Source organism: Rattus rattus, chromosome X, assembly GCF_011064425.1.
Source record: "Rattus rattus isolate New Zealand chromosome X, Rrattus_CSIRO_v1, whole genome shotgun sequence".
NCBI classification, from domain to species: Eukaryota; Metazoa; Chordata; class Mammalia; order Rodentia; family Muridae; genus Rattus; species Rattus rattus.
Genome location: NC_046172.1, coordinates 12,644,721 through 12,657,955, shown reverse-complemented (window position 1 = coordinate 12,657,955; position 13,235 = coordinate 12,644,721). Strand labels below are relative to the sequence as shown.

Here is a 13,235-nt window from a genome sequence, read left to right as displayed (position 1 = left end):
TCTTTCCCTTTTCTTACTCCAGAGTCTCACTTTCTACTTCCATTTTATATATACTGCATTACCCTTTTGTTCTGCCCGTCCTTCACCAAGTGTGTGCAATCTTCTGACTTTGTAACTCAATGTTTTATCTTCAAAGTTCACACTAAATAACCATGCAATTGCGTTACCAAAACAAATTGCAAAGATGCTTCAAAACATTTTAAGTCAGTTTACAATTTCATGCTGGACCCCATTTTCTGTTGTCCTTGGCCACACACACAGCTGTATGCATCTTTTGGCCCACTGGTTGGATATGTCTCTTTCTCTTCTCTCATAGTCCCCTTCTAATTTGATGTCTCTGTCTCTCTGTCTGTCTCTCTGCCCCCCCACACACATGCACGCACCATAAATTGTAATCTAGATTCTATATGTGAGAAAAAATTTGTCTGATTCTGGCGATTTTGTTTAATATAATGATCCCCAGTATATTTTCTGCAAAATATAAAAAAAAGTCACTTTCCATTAGAGCTGAATAAAGTTCCACTGTGTCTAAGTAGCATATTTTATTTATCTACCATCTGTTCATGGACCTCTACCCTATTTCTATATCTTGGTTATTGGAATGTTTTATATTTAAGATATTAATGATGTTTTAATATACACAGCAAGGCAGCAATGATAGCAAGCTTTCACCTCCCATTCCTCCTCTCCCCCAATTTCCACACTCCCTCTTCATGCTCCTTTCTCATAGCAAAAATGATAGCTGGCAAGGAAAACCATACCTCGGAAGATGTCCAGAATATGTTTTCCCACATACCAACAGATGGTCTCGAAGTTAGGAAACTTGAAAAGGTCTGCTGTGCTCAGCCGCTTCTCAATTTCATAGGCCCTGGAAGGAAACATGAGTATAAAAAGGATCCTATTTACTGAGCACCTATTATGTACCAAGTGCTATTCTCAGTGCTATGTATCTACTGTATTTAATCCTTACAGTGACCCTGTAAAACCCTATATACAAAGAAACTTTGAGATCAAAGATTATGTACCTTACCAAAGGTACATTAACAACCAAGTGAAGAAAGAGAATTAACCTTGTCAAACTGTCATTAAAAACCAAGATACTGCACAGCAGCAGTGGTGGGACACACCTTTAATCCCAGAACTTGGGATGCAGAGGCAGGCAGATCTCTGAGCTTGAGGCCAGCCTCATCTACAGAGTAAGTTCTACGTCAGCCAGGTCTACAGAAAGAAACCCTGTCTTTAAAAAAAAAAAAAAAACCCAAAGCCCAAGATACTTTCCTTTCTTGTTGTCTTCATCATTCTTTAATGCATTCCTTACTCAAGGGACTTACACAAGGACGATAGCACATAGGAACGGACAATGTCAGAACTCACTTGAGCTGCATTTCAATGTTAAGGCTATGTAAAAAGTTCCCTCCAAAAGCTAAGCAGTCCACTGGTGTTAGCACAGCATGTATCCACCCTGTAGTAAAAAGAAGGCAAAAATCACAGTTAGCCAAAGGCCTTTTTTACTTTGGACACTTCACTACCAGGTTAGTTTAACCTTCACTCCTTAGAAATAGCTTACCAATGATTCAAAATATATTTTTTGCTGTGGCAATAGCCAGCATCTCCTACTCTATCTTTCTAGTAACATGAACAGAATCAACTATGAAGTTAATGCATCTCTCTCCACTTGAATTACCTTTTTGTTGTTTTACCTTCTCTAAAAGAACATCACTCTTTTGCTAGAACTACTCTTTCAAAAATGCACACCATTAAAACACAATCATTATCCTTGCCTTTAATTTTCCAACGTTATGTTTTCTTAGATCCTTTCCATATTCATCTCCCTTCTCCATCCATCTATCCAGAAGATTCATGTCCATCCTTTATTTCTCATATTGTCTAGTACTCCAAACTGTTTTTTATACCTCTAGGTAAAACTAAAGCCTTTAAAATTGATAAAACACTATCACCAATACTCTGTGATCACACACACACACACACACACACACACACACACACACACACACACACACAAAGTAGCAACCACTAAAATCAAAACAAAACTAGAGCAAATAACTAGAACCACTAAAAAAAAAAAGAACAAAGTAAATTCTAAACCTAAAAAAAAAAAAAAAAAAATCACATAAAAAATTCATGGGATCACAATAAACCAACCTTGAAAAGGATAAAGTTAGAACACTGACAAATCTCAACTTCAAAATTTATTATAAATGCATAGTAATCAAAGAGACACAACCAGAATACAGCAAATACAGAGGTGAATGCCAGCAGCAAACCACTGAACTGAGAACAGGACCCCCGTTGAAGGAATCAGAGAAAGAACTGGAAGAGCTTGAAGGGGCACGAGTCTCCACATGAACAACAATCCCAAGCAACCAATGCTCCCAGGACTAAGCCACTACCTAAAGACTATACATGGACTGACCCTGGACTCTGACCTCATAGGTAGCAATGAATATCCTAGTAAGAGTACCAGTGGAAGGGGAAGCCCTTGGTCCTGCTAAGACTGAACCCCAGTGAACGTGGATTGTTGAGGGAGGGTGGCAATGGGGAGGGTGGGGAGGGGAACACCCATAAAGAAGGGGGGAGGGACTAGGGGGATGTTGCCCGAAATCGGGAAAGGGAATAACATTAAATGTAAATAAGAAATACCAAGTTAATAAAAAAAAATATAAAAGTGTGCATAATCATAAGGAGAGACATATAAATCAATGGAAGACATAAGATGCAAAAATAAACCCATATATGCTCAGCTGACTTTTCCTGGTTTGTTTTTTCATTTGATTTTTGGTTTTGCAATACTGAGGAGCAAGCCTAGGGCCTTGGACATACTCAGCAGGTACTCCATCACTAAACTACAACTTGAACTGCGAATCAACCAGTGATGGTGACGGACGAGAAATATCAAGAAAATTCATTGAGGAAAGAAGTTTTCAGGATACTCTGGAAAAAGAAGATGTCAACATGCCAAAGAATAAAATGCCAAAGAATAAAACTGGGCTCTTCCTTCAACCTGTACATAAAAACTAACTCAATTTTAATAAAAAATCTAAATATGATAACCAAAACTAAACTGAAATCAGTGACACATACCTATAATCCCAGCACTCAGAAGCTAAGGCAGGAAGATGACAGGTTTAAGGCTAGCTGGACTACATGATAAGACAGCACAGTCTGAGTAAGACGATGTGTCAGAAAAAACTATAAAATATTTATAAATATTTCCTTGAATTCCCAATACCTATAGATAAAATCATATCAATCAAAAATTTAAGGCAGGGCTGGGGAGATGGCTCAGAGGTTAAGAGCACTGTCTGCTCTTCCAGAAGTCCTGAGTTCAATTCCCAGAAACCACATGGTGGCTCACAACCATCTGTAATGAGATCTGATGCCCTCTTCTGGTGTGTCTGAAGACAGTGACAGTGTACTCACATACAATGCCTTCTTTGGGGCTGGAGAGATGGCTCAGCCGTTAAAGGCTAGGCTCACAACCAAAAAATAGATAAACTGACAGAATTAATAACATTCATTTTTTTATGAGACACTATTAAGCGAATGTGAAAAGACTCAACTCTTTCTGAGAACTATAGGCAGTTAATTTAATAGCTCCTGTGAAAGAGGAACTCACCATCACTGGTAAAATAACCCCCATCCATACTAATGTAAGCAACCCTACCTATTAAATGCAGTGAAGCACACAAAGATGTTAAAGTAGGAGGAATACTTGTTAGCAACAAGAGATTAAGAAGCAGGGAAAGAGAGATCAGAAAAAATAATGGGGGACATGAATGAAGTACACATATGTGTGTATGTGTGAAATTGTCAATGAATCAATTTTTAATATATTAAAAGATAATATCAAGCCAGGTGGTGATGGCACATTCCTTTAATCCCAGCACTCAGAAGGCTAAGGCAAGCAGATCTCTGTAAGTTCAAAGCTAGCCTGGTCTACAATGTGAGTTTCAGGACAGCTGGGACTATATAGAGAAACCCTGTCTTAAACAAGAAAAAAGAATTAAAAATTCAATAAGGAAAGAAAGAAAAGAATAATGTCAAAAGACAAACTCAAGAATGAGAAAAAATATTTTTGAACAATATATCTGATAAAGGTACAAAAAAATATAACTCATGTAACAGTTGTGTGATGGTCACTGTGGATAGCCACTGGCTGATTTAATAATTAAATAGTATTTAATTAAAACTATTTATTTATAAACAGTTATACTGTTATTACTATTTAAAGAATAAGTAAAGGATTTCACAAAAAATAAAGAACTATAAATTACAGGAAGTATTTTTGCAAGACGGTCAATAATAATAGTCATTAGGGAAACACAAACTAGAACCTTGGTGTTGTATTTTACTCACACTAGGATTGCTATGATCAGAAATGACAAGTACTGGAGAAGATATGAACAAATTGGAACCATTATACCTAGAATGTAAAATCGTGTACATTATCTACTTTGATGACAGCTTAGCAATTCCTCAAAAAGGCAATCTACAGAGTTACCACATGATAGAGGCAATCCTCTACCAAACAGATACACAATAAAACGGAGAAAATAAGCTGAATATCCCTTGCCTAAAATACTTGAAATCAGAAATGTTTCAAACTTGAGACATATTTAAAATTTTGTAATACTTACAAATATACATATATCTTGAGGATAAAAACACTTATTCTGGGAATGAGATACTTATTTATGACCTGAATGTACTTTATACAAACAGCCTGAAGTAAAATTTACATATTTTAATGCACTTGTGTTTTGTAGGTATTTGATCACACCAGAATCCCAAGATTGTATTATACCCCTGAAATTGTAAGTTATTTATTAGAAAAAAATCTGTTTTAGTTGTGGTGGGCTCAGCCTTTTGAAACAACTTTAATCCCACTGGGAAATATAGACACACCCCTTAGACACAAATTTTAGTCCCAAAAATAACATGTAAAGTTAGTTTGTAGAAGAAAGCAGCTAAACTGATGTAATTGAATGGCAGACAAAAGGATGAATCAGAGAAGGATTTGACAGAGACTAGAATAAGCCTAACCCCATAAGTAGGGGTGAGGAAAGGGGAGCCACTTAAGGACAGTGGAGAGGAAGGAGATAGTTTACCAGGGCAGTTGTACAGAGATAGGTTGAAGCCAGAGAACTACCTAGACACAGGTGAAGATAGAAAGAGACAGAATGAGGAGGAGTCAGAAAATCAGAACAGAGTACCAGAGTTAGTAAGAGGCTAAGTAGAGCGATTCAGGAAAGGCCAAGAGAAGCCAGATTGAATCAGTCACCCTGAAGAGAAGTTCTGAGCCAAAACAGCTGAGTTGAACCAGCCAGCCAGAATTCAGAAAGAGCTAGGAAGGGGAGACAGATCTTATTCAGCAGTAAATCTCAGAGGCTAAAAATATTCTAGGAAAAAAATTCTAGGCCTAGATAACATTGTATTGAGGCTAGAAGCTTCTAGGAGTCAGTCAGAGGAAGTAAGTCTTCAAGATGACAATTACATCGGGTAAATAAAAGTTACTTTTACATTTATGTCTTTGAACATATATGATGAGATCTCATCACATTAGTCAAATGATGTGAAATTTTCTATTTACAGAGTTGCTTTGGCTCTCAAAAGGTTTCAGAGCTAAGGAGACGATGGCTCAGTCAGTAAAATACCTGCCATGCAAGCATGAGGACCTAAATTCTGATGCCAAGCACCCATGTTAAAATCTAATCATAGAAGCACATGTCTGTAACTTGGGCATTGCAGAGCTTGGAGAAAGGAGGACTCCTCAGGGTTGTTACAACTAGTCTAGTTTAGTGAGAAGTTATGTCTCAATAAAACCACGGTGATAGGCTAGAAATGGCTTGGAGACTAAGAGCATTGGCTGCTCTTCCAGAGTACCAGGCATCAATTCCCAGAACCCACATGGCAGCTCACAACTTTCTTTAACTTCAGTTCCAGGGGATTCAACTGCCATCTTCAGTCTTCCAGGGGAAATAAGGAAAGCACTTGATGCACTTCCTTACATGCAAGTAAAAGATTCATAAAAAAAACTAAAATCGTAAATACATCTAAACAATAAAGAATAACTACAGAAGACATTGGATGTCAATTTCTGGACTCTGATATGCATATACACCAACACACAAGTGCATACACACAGGACTATATACAAATAGTGAGCATAGAAAATAAATTCAACAAACATGATTCTGGGGAAGGGGATTCAGACTTTTTACATACATTTTTTTAAAAAAGATACTTCTGGATTCCAGATATATGTTTCTGGGTTTTTTGTTTTTCTTTCTTGAGATACGATTTCTTTGTGTAGCCCTGGCTATCCTGGAACTAGCTCTTTAGACCAGGCTATCCTTGAACCTCCTGCCTACGGCTCCCAAGTACTAGGATTAAGGGCATATGCCTCTACCACTCGACTAGATTCCAGATTTTAATTAAGAATAGTGCAACTCATTATGATGGCAAAATAAGTTTTATATAAATACTAGTAGTAGCATTATTCATAATAGCCAAAAATGATTCCAAGCTAGATTGACTGGCACATAACTATAACCTTGGCTACTCAGGAAGCTGAGGCCTGACTACACAATACAGTGGGCTCAGTGCCAACCTCAAAAAGATTTTTTTGAATAAAATAATAAATAGAGGCTATCGAACTAGCTCAGTGTAGAGCACTTAGACAACATTTAAAAGGCTTTGCATTCTATCCCCAGCATCAAAAAAGAAAGAAAAGAAAAAGAAAAACTTAAATATCTATCAGTTGGTGAATAAAAGCAAACAATGTGGCTAGAGGAAGTGGAGAAGAGTGTGGAACAGTATTTCAAGGCATGACATGGCTGTTTTATTTTATATTCTTGAACTCATAGTAGCTGTGATTACTTGTGTAAGACAGTTACAAGACTGAGCTCTCTGGCTTGCTTAGGAGGAGGCAAAGCTTTATGTTTGATCTCTAGCACTACATAAAAATAAAAATCTAGGTATGGTAGTGCAAGCCTATAACCACAGTACTTAGAAGATAGAGGCAGGAGGAGAAGTTCAAGATTATCCTTAGCTACACAGCAACAATGATTATTGAGTACATGAGACCCTATTGCAGGGGGGGGTAGAGAAATTATTTTGCCATTAAAAAAAGTGAGATGCCACGTTTGTAATCACATACTCATGAAGCTGACAAAATATTGCATGCATGTTTGATGCAAGGTTGGAATACATAGCAGATTCCAGGATTACATACATCTGTATAAAGAAAAAATAAGAAAAGTAAGGTGGCACACACACTTGTATTCCCACCACTCAGAAGGTAGAGGCAGGAAGTTTAATAGTTGAAGGCCAGCTTCAGCTATCCAGCTGAGTTCAAGGCCAGCCTAGACTATATGAGAGCCTATCCCCAGACTATTATTTATGTAGAGTACACAAGAGAAAAATCTACATACAAGGGAAGTTTAAAAAAATTGTTGTCCCAGGCTGGGAGAAGAGCCGAAAAAAAAGTAACTCTTAATGGGGGAAGTGTTTTTTTTTAAAGCGATGATCCCTGGCATAAAGTCATACAGTTTTATAAGTATACTAAAAACAACTGTTAAACTTGTACATTTTATGACATATAAATTCTAATTTTCTACAAAGGCACACTTAACACAATAAAAATGATAACAAAAATGTGTCTAACAGCTAAACTGGTACTGGGAATTTACACCACTAAATGTTCACATTACAAAAGAAAGAGTCTGAAATTAATAAATCTAAATCTTTCTCAAGACCAGGAAAAACTAGGAAAAAATATAAAATAAACAGAACAAACAGAAGGAAAAATAAAAATAAAAGCAAAAATCAAAATTGAAAACATAAAAGAGAAAAAAACATCAAATAAAACTGATAAACCGACAGAAGTAAAACAAAAGACTAAGTTGCCCAGGCTAGCCTTGAAAACATAATCCTTCTGTCTCAGTTTTCCAAGTATCTGAGATTCCAAGCATGTCTTATTATGCTCACATTCAATAAGAGTATTACCCTATATATTTCAAGAAAATTTAATGTTAATTATGATTAAATAATCAAGAAACAGATTCAATTAGCTTCTAGTTATCAACTCTCCTCAAATTGGGACAACAGGGTTATTTTTTACAAAATGTACTCAGCTCAGGACATAGCTCAGTGCTTTGAAGAATGGTTGCCTAGCAAAATACACACAAATTCAGACTCCACATGAGACCTAAGAATTCTATAAGTAAAACCCAGGCATGAAGTATTAACAAAGAATGTTTCCATCCTGGTCATTCAATGTTACAGGCTAGAACATCAGCCTCTGAGTTAGTATCCCTAGAGTCATAGGGCTGAGTCCTGTTCTCTATCAGTATACCTAGTTGACATTAACCCAGTATACAATGGTCCATCAGTCTCCTCCTACTTGTTCGGTCATCTGCAGCCTCTACACAAAACCACACTACCTACTGGCCAACATACAAATTTTCTTGAGGTCTAGTTCTTAACCTCTCATCTAATGAGAAAAAGAGATGTCAAGTAATGAGATTAATAAATTACGGGAAGGGTTTGGTATAGTACCACTATCTCCCTTCTTCCTGCTTTTCCCATCCTCCCCTCTAGAGGGACCCAGGAATGACCTGTAGGAATAAACAGTGTTTGTCCTTGCTTCACAGAACACTTGTAGCATTTTTCCACCTGGTCACCAAAGAACATCTCATTCTGATTAGAGGAGCTGCTCCAGCACTCAAAGAGAGTCAGATTAGCATTTGTTGGGCGGATCAGGTAGAAGATCTTCTCACCCTGAAATAAAAAGATACCATACTAAAGGTTTCAAGAAAAGTCCTTCTTGAGGAAGGATGTTCCAAATGGTCAAATCTTTCCCAGCCTCCACCTACAACTATATCAGTATGCCAGAGCTGTTTCCCAAACCCATCAAGTAACATTTTAGATAAACTGTTCAAATTTTCTTCAAATTTTCCAAAATAATTTGAAAGGGGCATTTAAATCCATTTAAGTTAGGAGAAATATATAGGAATTGCTCTTATTTTCAATGTAATACCAAATGAAAAATGTCCTCTATAAGTAAGATCAATACCATTAGCCCTAGAATTTAAGGCCATATTACCGATGAAAAGAAAATTGAATCTGCTTTTAAATGCCAGTTATATAGTGCTCCTTCTCATACCTGCAATCAAAGTTAATAAACTTAAATGTTCAGCTGCCCAAGGACTTCTAGATTATATTTCATTAGATGACTGATTATCTGTTAGAAGAATATTTATTTGCTAATTGTTTTGCTTGGATAATCATCTGATAGACAATTTGGTGAAAAATAACCACACCTTAGCATAAGGATAACTCTGTAGTTTAGCTAATGCATCAAAAATTTAAACACAGAAAACATGATGTGTGACAAAACTAAGGTATGTACTATACAATTGAAAAACACTGACAGCCTTTATAGACAGTTACTAGGTAGTAGTATATCAATTTCCCTTTTGATAACTGTCTAGAATTCATTAAGAAAAATACCTTTTGTTAAGAAACTAAATAATGAATTATTAGAATAAGGAGACACTATATGGAACTACTCCCCAAATGTATCAGAAAAAAAATACAGCCACTTTAGTTGCTTCGGAAAAAGTAAATGAATTATATGAAACATATATTAAAGTTGGAAGGAGGGAAAGCTCATGTTATTAAGAAATTTCTACAATAAATATAGACACTTTCATACATATTGGGAGAAATAGAATTCCTTCATTTAAGAAGGTAGCAAATATCTTAGGTAATTTATTGCTACTCAAAAAAAATCTACTTCTGCAGTACTAGAGATAGAAGCCAGGACTGTGCACACATTAAGCAAGCACTACACCACTAAGCTGTCCTAGACCTCAAAACAACAGTTTTAGTGCTAGGGACGCAGCCCAGGCTTGCTGTATGCCTCTCCCCCCATGGTTTTTTTTTTTTTTTTTGATTTGGGTTTTGTCTCATTCTTTATCTCAAGCTGATCTGAAACTTACCATGAAGCTCAGGCTGACCTCTCATCCATGGCAAGCCTCCTGCTACAACCTTGCAAGTGTTGAAATTATAGGGAGAAACCACCATGCCTACCTTCAACAACTTTTTTGTTTAAGCATCAAAATTGTAGAGGCACACCCACATGTGCCACATCAATCACATTTATCTCTTTGCCAAAACCTGAAGTAAAGAAACAAATTCTGTATCTCAGGGGAAAAAAACTTCTTGTCCCCTTACCAGTACCTAGAATGGCCTTATACCCAGGAATTCCGTCTTCAGAATTAACACAATAAGAGAAAATCATGTCAAAGTGTTATGCAGATAGAACATGAAAGGTAAATATGTCTGGCTGCCTCCAGATGCCATATTCATCCCTACCTTAAGCACATGATACCAAACTGAGGTCCCACCAAAGTCAATGTGAAAATCTGTATAGCTATCCCGCACACTCATGAGGCAGTACTTCTGCACATTGGGCCTCTCAAAGACACATTCCTCCGGCCACAAGTTCTCCACCCACGACAGCTTTCGAACAATCTTGGGTGTTTCCACAAGGTTTGAAAGTCTAGTAAAAAAGGTGAAAAGAAGCGTGAGCTGACTGAAAAATTAAAGGTTTAAGCCTGAATAAAATGGTCAGATAAAACAAATTTTAAAAAATCATTTTCTCCACAGAACCCAAAGGTATATACAACATTTATTCTTATAAATTGAACACTAGTCCTGCTCCACTCAGCTTCCAAATCTCATCCTAAATCCTAGCTCCAAATCCCCCCCCAAGAGAAAGTGGCCATTCTGACTACTAAATAGTCATGCCCATTATTCACTTTCCCAGTCTACCCATTCAGCACTCAGTTCATAACAGTTGTCTTTTCCCTACCTTCATACCTTCTTTATGAAAAGCTCTTACAATTACAGAAACCTCCTGGAGCTCAGTTCCATAAATCTGGATGTTTTTAATCACATACAAACCCATACATCTTATAATATTATGTTCTCCTCTTCAGAAAAATCAATGAAAACTCTGCAATCTTATTTCCACCAACTATTTAAACAAAGAATTATGCATTCATGTGTACAGTACCTATCCATATGCACCCTAGTCCCCCATCTTTATTTTCTTTTTGTTCTAGTTTTCTTTTTCCCCTTTTCTGCATGTCTGCAAGCTATTATACAGGCTTTCTGGATTAACTGATATATAAGGAAACTACAGTTTTTAAATACCTTTTAGTTCTTTAATCTTAAAGCAACAGCATGATTTTAATATTATACCTGTGTTATCACTGTGGCAAACTAAAAAATACACAGGACCTTGCACAGGCTCAACACTATTTTGCAACTTCTTGCAAATCTAACTTTTATTATTTGAAATCTTAAATGCCATTAAGCAATTAGTAAGTTTCTAAGAACAAAATATGTTATAATTTCTTAATATTCACCAAAGTCCTCAATATGTAAGTTCTGATGGAATATTTTAAAGATTATAATTTTCCCTTTTAAATGTAGGCAACCTACCCTTAGAAAAACTACTTATGATTAATTTTAAAATCTATTTCCAGAAACTGAGGACTTATTCTTCATTTAGGACAGTCATAAAATAAAAATATAAACACTAGGAAAAGATCAAAGGAAGCTGCCCTAGAACAGAGGAGACAAATTAAGTAAAATAGATACTGTATAATCTAGCTGTTAGAAATTGAAGAAACTGACTTAGCTATTATAAAGTTGAATCAGCATCCTACAAAGTATAAGCCAACTCCCTCCTCCAAAAGGAGAAACAAAACTACTAGAATGAAGAAAAGAAACCAAAATAGAAATTCAAGTTTATCTACAAGTTTTAGACACTGTCAGACTTTTCTGTTACCCTTCCCCTCCTACCTGGTATCAGAGAATTCCAAACTAATGACATTGAGGACTTTTTCCCTCTTCCCACTGTAATAGTATTTGACAAAATCACCAAGTTTCATTTTGCAGTCAGCCTGGCGGGCCACATCAATCACATCAATCTCTTTGTCAGAACCTGAAATAAAGAAATGAGTTCTGTACTGAGTTATGTATCTCAGAGAAAAAAAACCTTCTTGTCCCCTCCCAGCACCAGGAATTCTGTCTTCAGATACTATGTGTTCAGGGCAGAGAGTAGGAATCTATCACACTCACTCAAGATCTGGGTGGGAGCTATTAGGGCTATGGAGCTATCTGACAGAAACTCTCGCATCGCCTACTGCCATGGATCTGCTTCTGTATTTCTTCTCTTCTATTCTCCCCCTGCACTGACGTTCTAGTAATAAATAGTATGTAAGAATAGGTACCAGAAACCATGATCCCTAAAATTTGCTAGGTTAAAAAAAGGGCTCAATGAGACCATGTTGTACTTGCAGATGGGAGCCTGGCATGGCTGCCCTGAGAGGCTCTACCAGCAGCTGACTGAGACAGATACAGATACATACAGCCATCCATTAGATTGAAGTTGGAGGCCCATACAAAGGAGTTGGAGGAAGGACTGAAGGAGCTGAAGAGATTGCAACCCCATAGAAAGAACAACAGTGTCGACTAACCCAGACCCCTCAGAGCTACCAGAGACTAAGCCAAAAATCAAGGAGCACACATGGGCTGTTCTGTGGCCCTAGTATATGTGTAGTGGAAGACTGGTTTGTCTGGCCTCAGTGGGGAGAGGATGGCAATCCTGTAAAAGCTAATGCTTCATGGAGAAAAGGATGCTACAGTTGAAAGGAGGGGAGGGTGAATGAATGGGAGTAGCACTCTCTCAGAGACAGGGGAGGGTAAGAACGCCTTGGGGAGTGTGGGACCAGGAAGGAACAATTTTGAACAAATAAATAAAATAAATAAAAATGTTGTAGACCCAATTTAATGGTCTATTAAGAAGAGAATGAATCAAATAAATACTGTCATTACCCACCCACCCCCACACACAAACAAAAAAATTCCTAGGGATGGAGAGACAGCTCAGTGGTTAAGAGCACCTGCACGCTCTTCCAGAGGTCTGAGTTCAATTCCCAGTAACTACATAGTGGCTCACAACCATCTGTAATGGCATCCTATTCCCCATTCTGATATGCATGAAGACAGAGCACTCATGTACATAAAATAGCTGATTTTTTTTTTAAAAAGCTGAAAAGGAAAAGGAGAATAGTATTCTCTCTCTTGTCTTGCCAAAGAATGACACTAGGCAAGGCCTTCACATCATACTTTCAAGC

At 37.1% G+C, this 13,235-nt stretch overlaps 1 protein-coding gene across 1 annotated transcript in view; it reads right to left on the bottom strand.

Annotated features, from left to right (window-relative positions):
• The window catches only part of Phf8 (PHD finger protein 8), a 62,209-nt gene that overhangs the window by 25,796 nt on the left and 23,178 nt on the right, over positions 1-13,235 (bottom strand). The window contains 5 exon segments of the mRNA XM_032889791.1: positions 762-868; positions 1,375-1,462; positions 8,640-8,802; positions 10,402-10,588; positions 11,899-12,040. Of these exon segments, the coding sequence (XP_032745682.1) occupies positions 762-868; positions 1,375-1,462; positions 8,640-8,802; positions 10,402-10,588; positions 11,899-12,040 (687 nt within the window).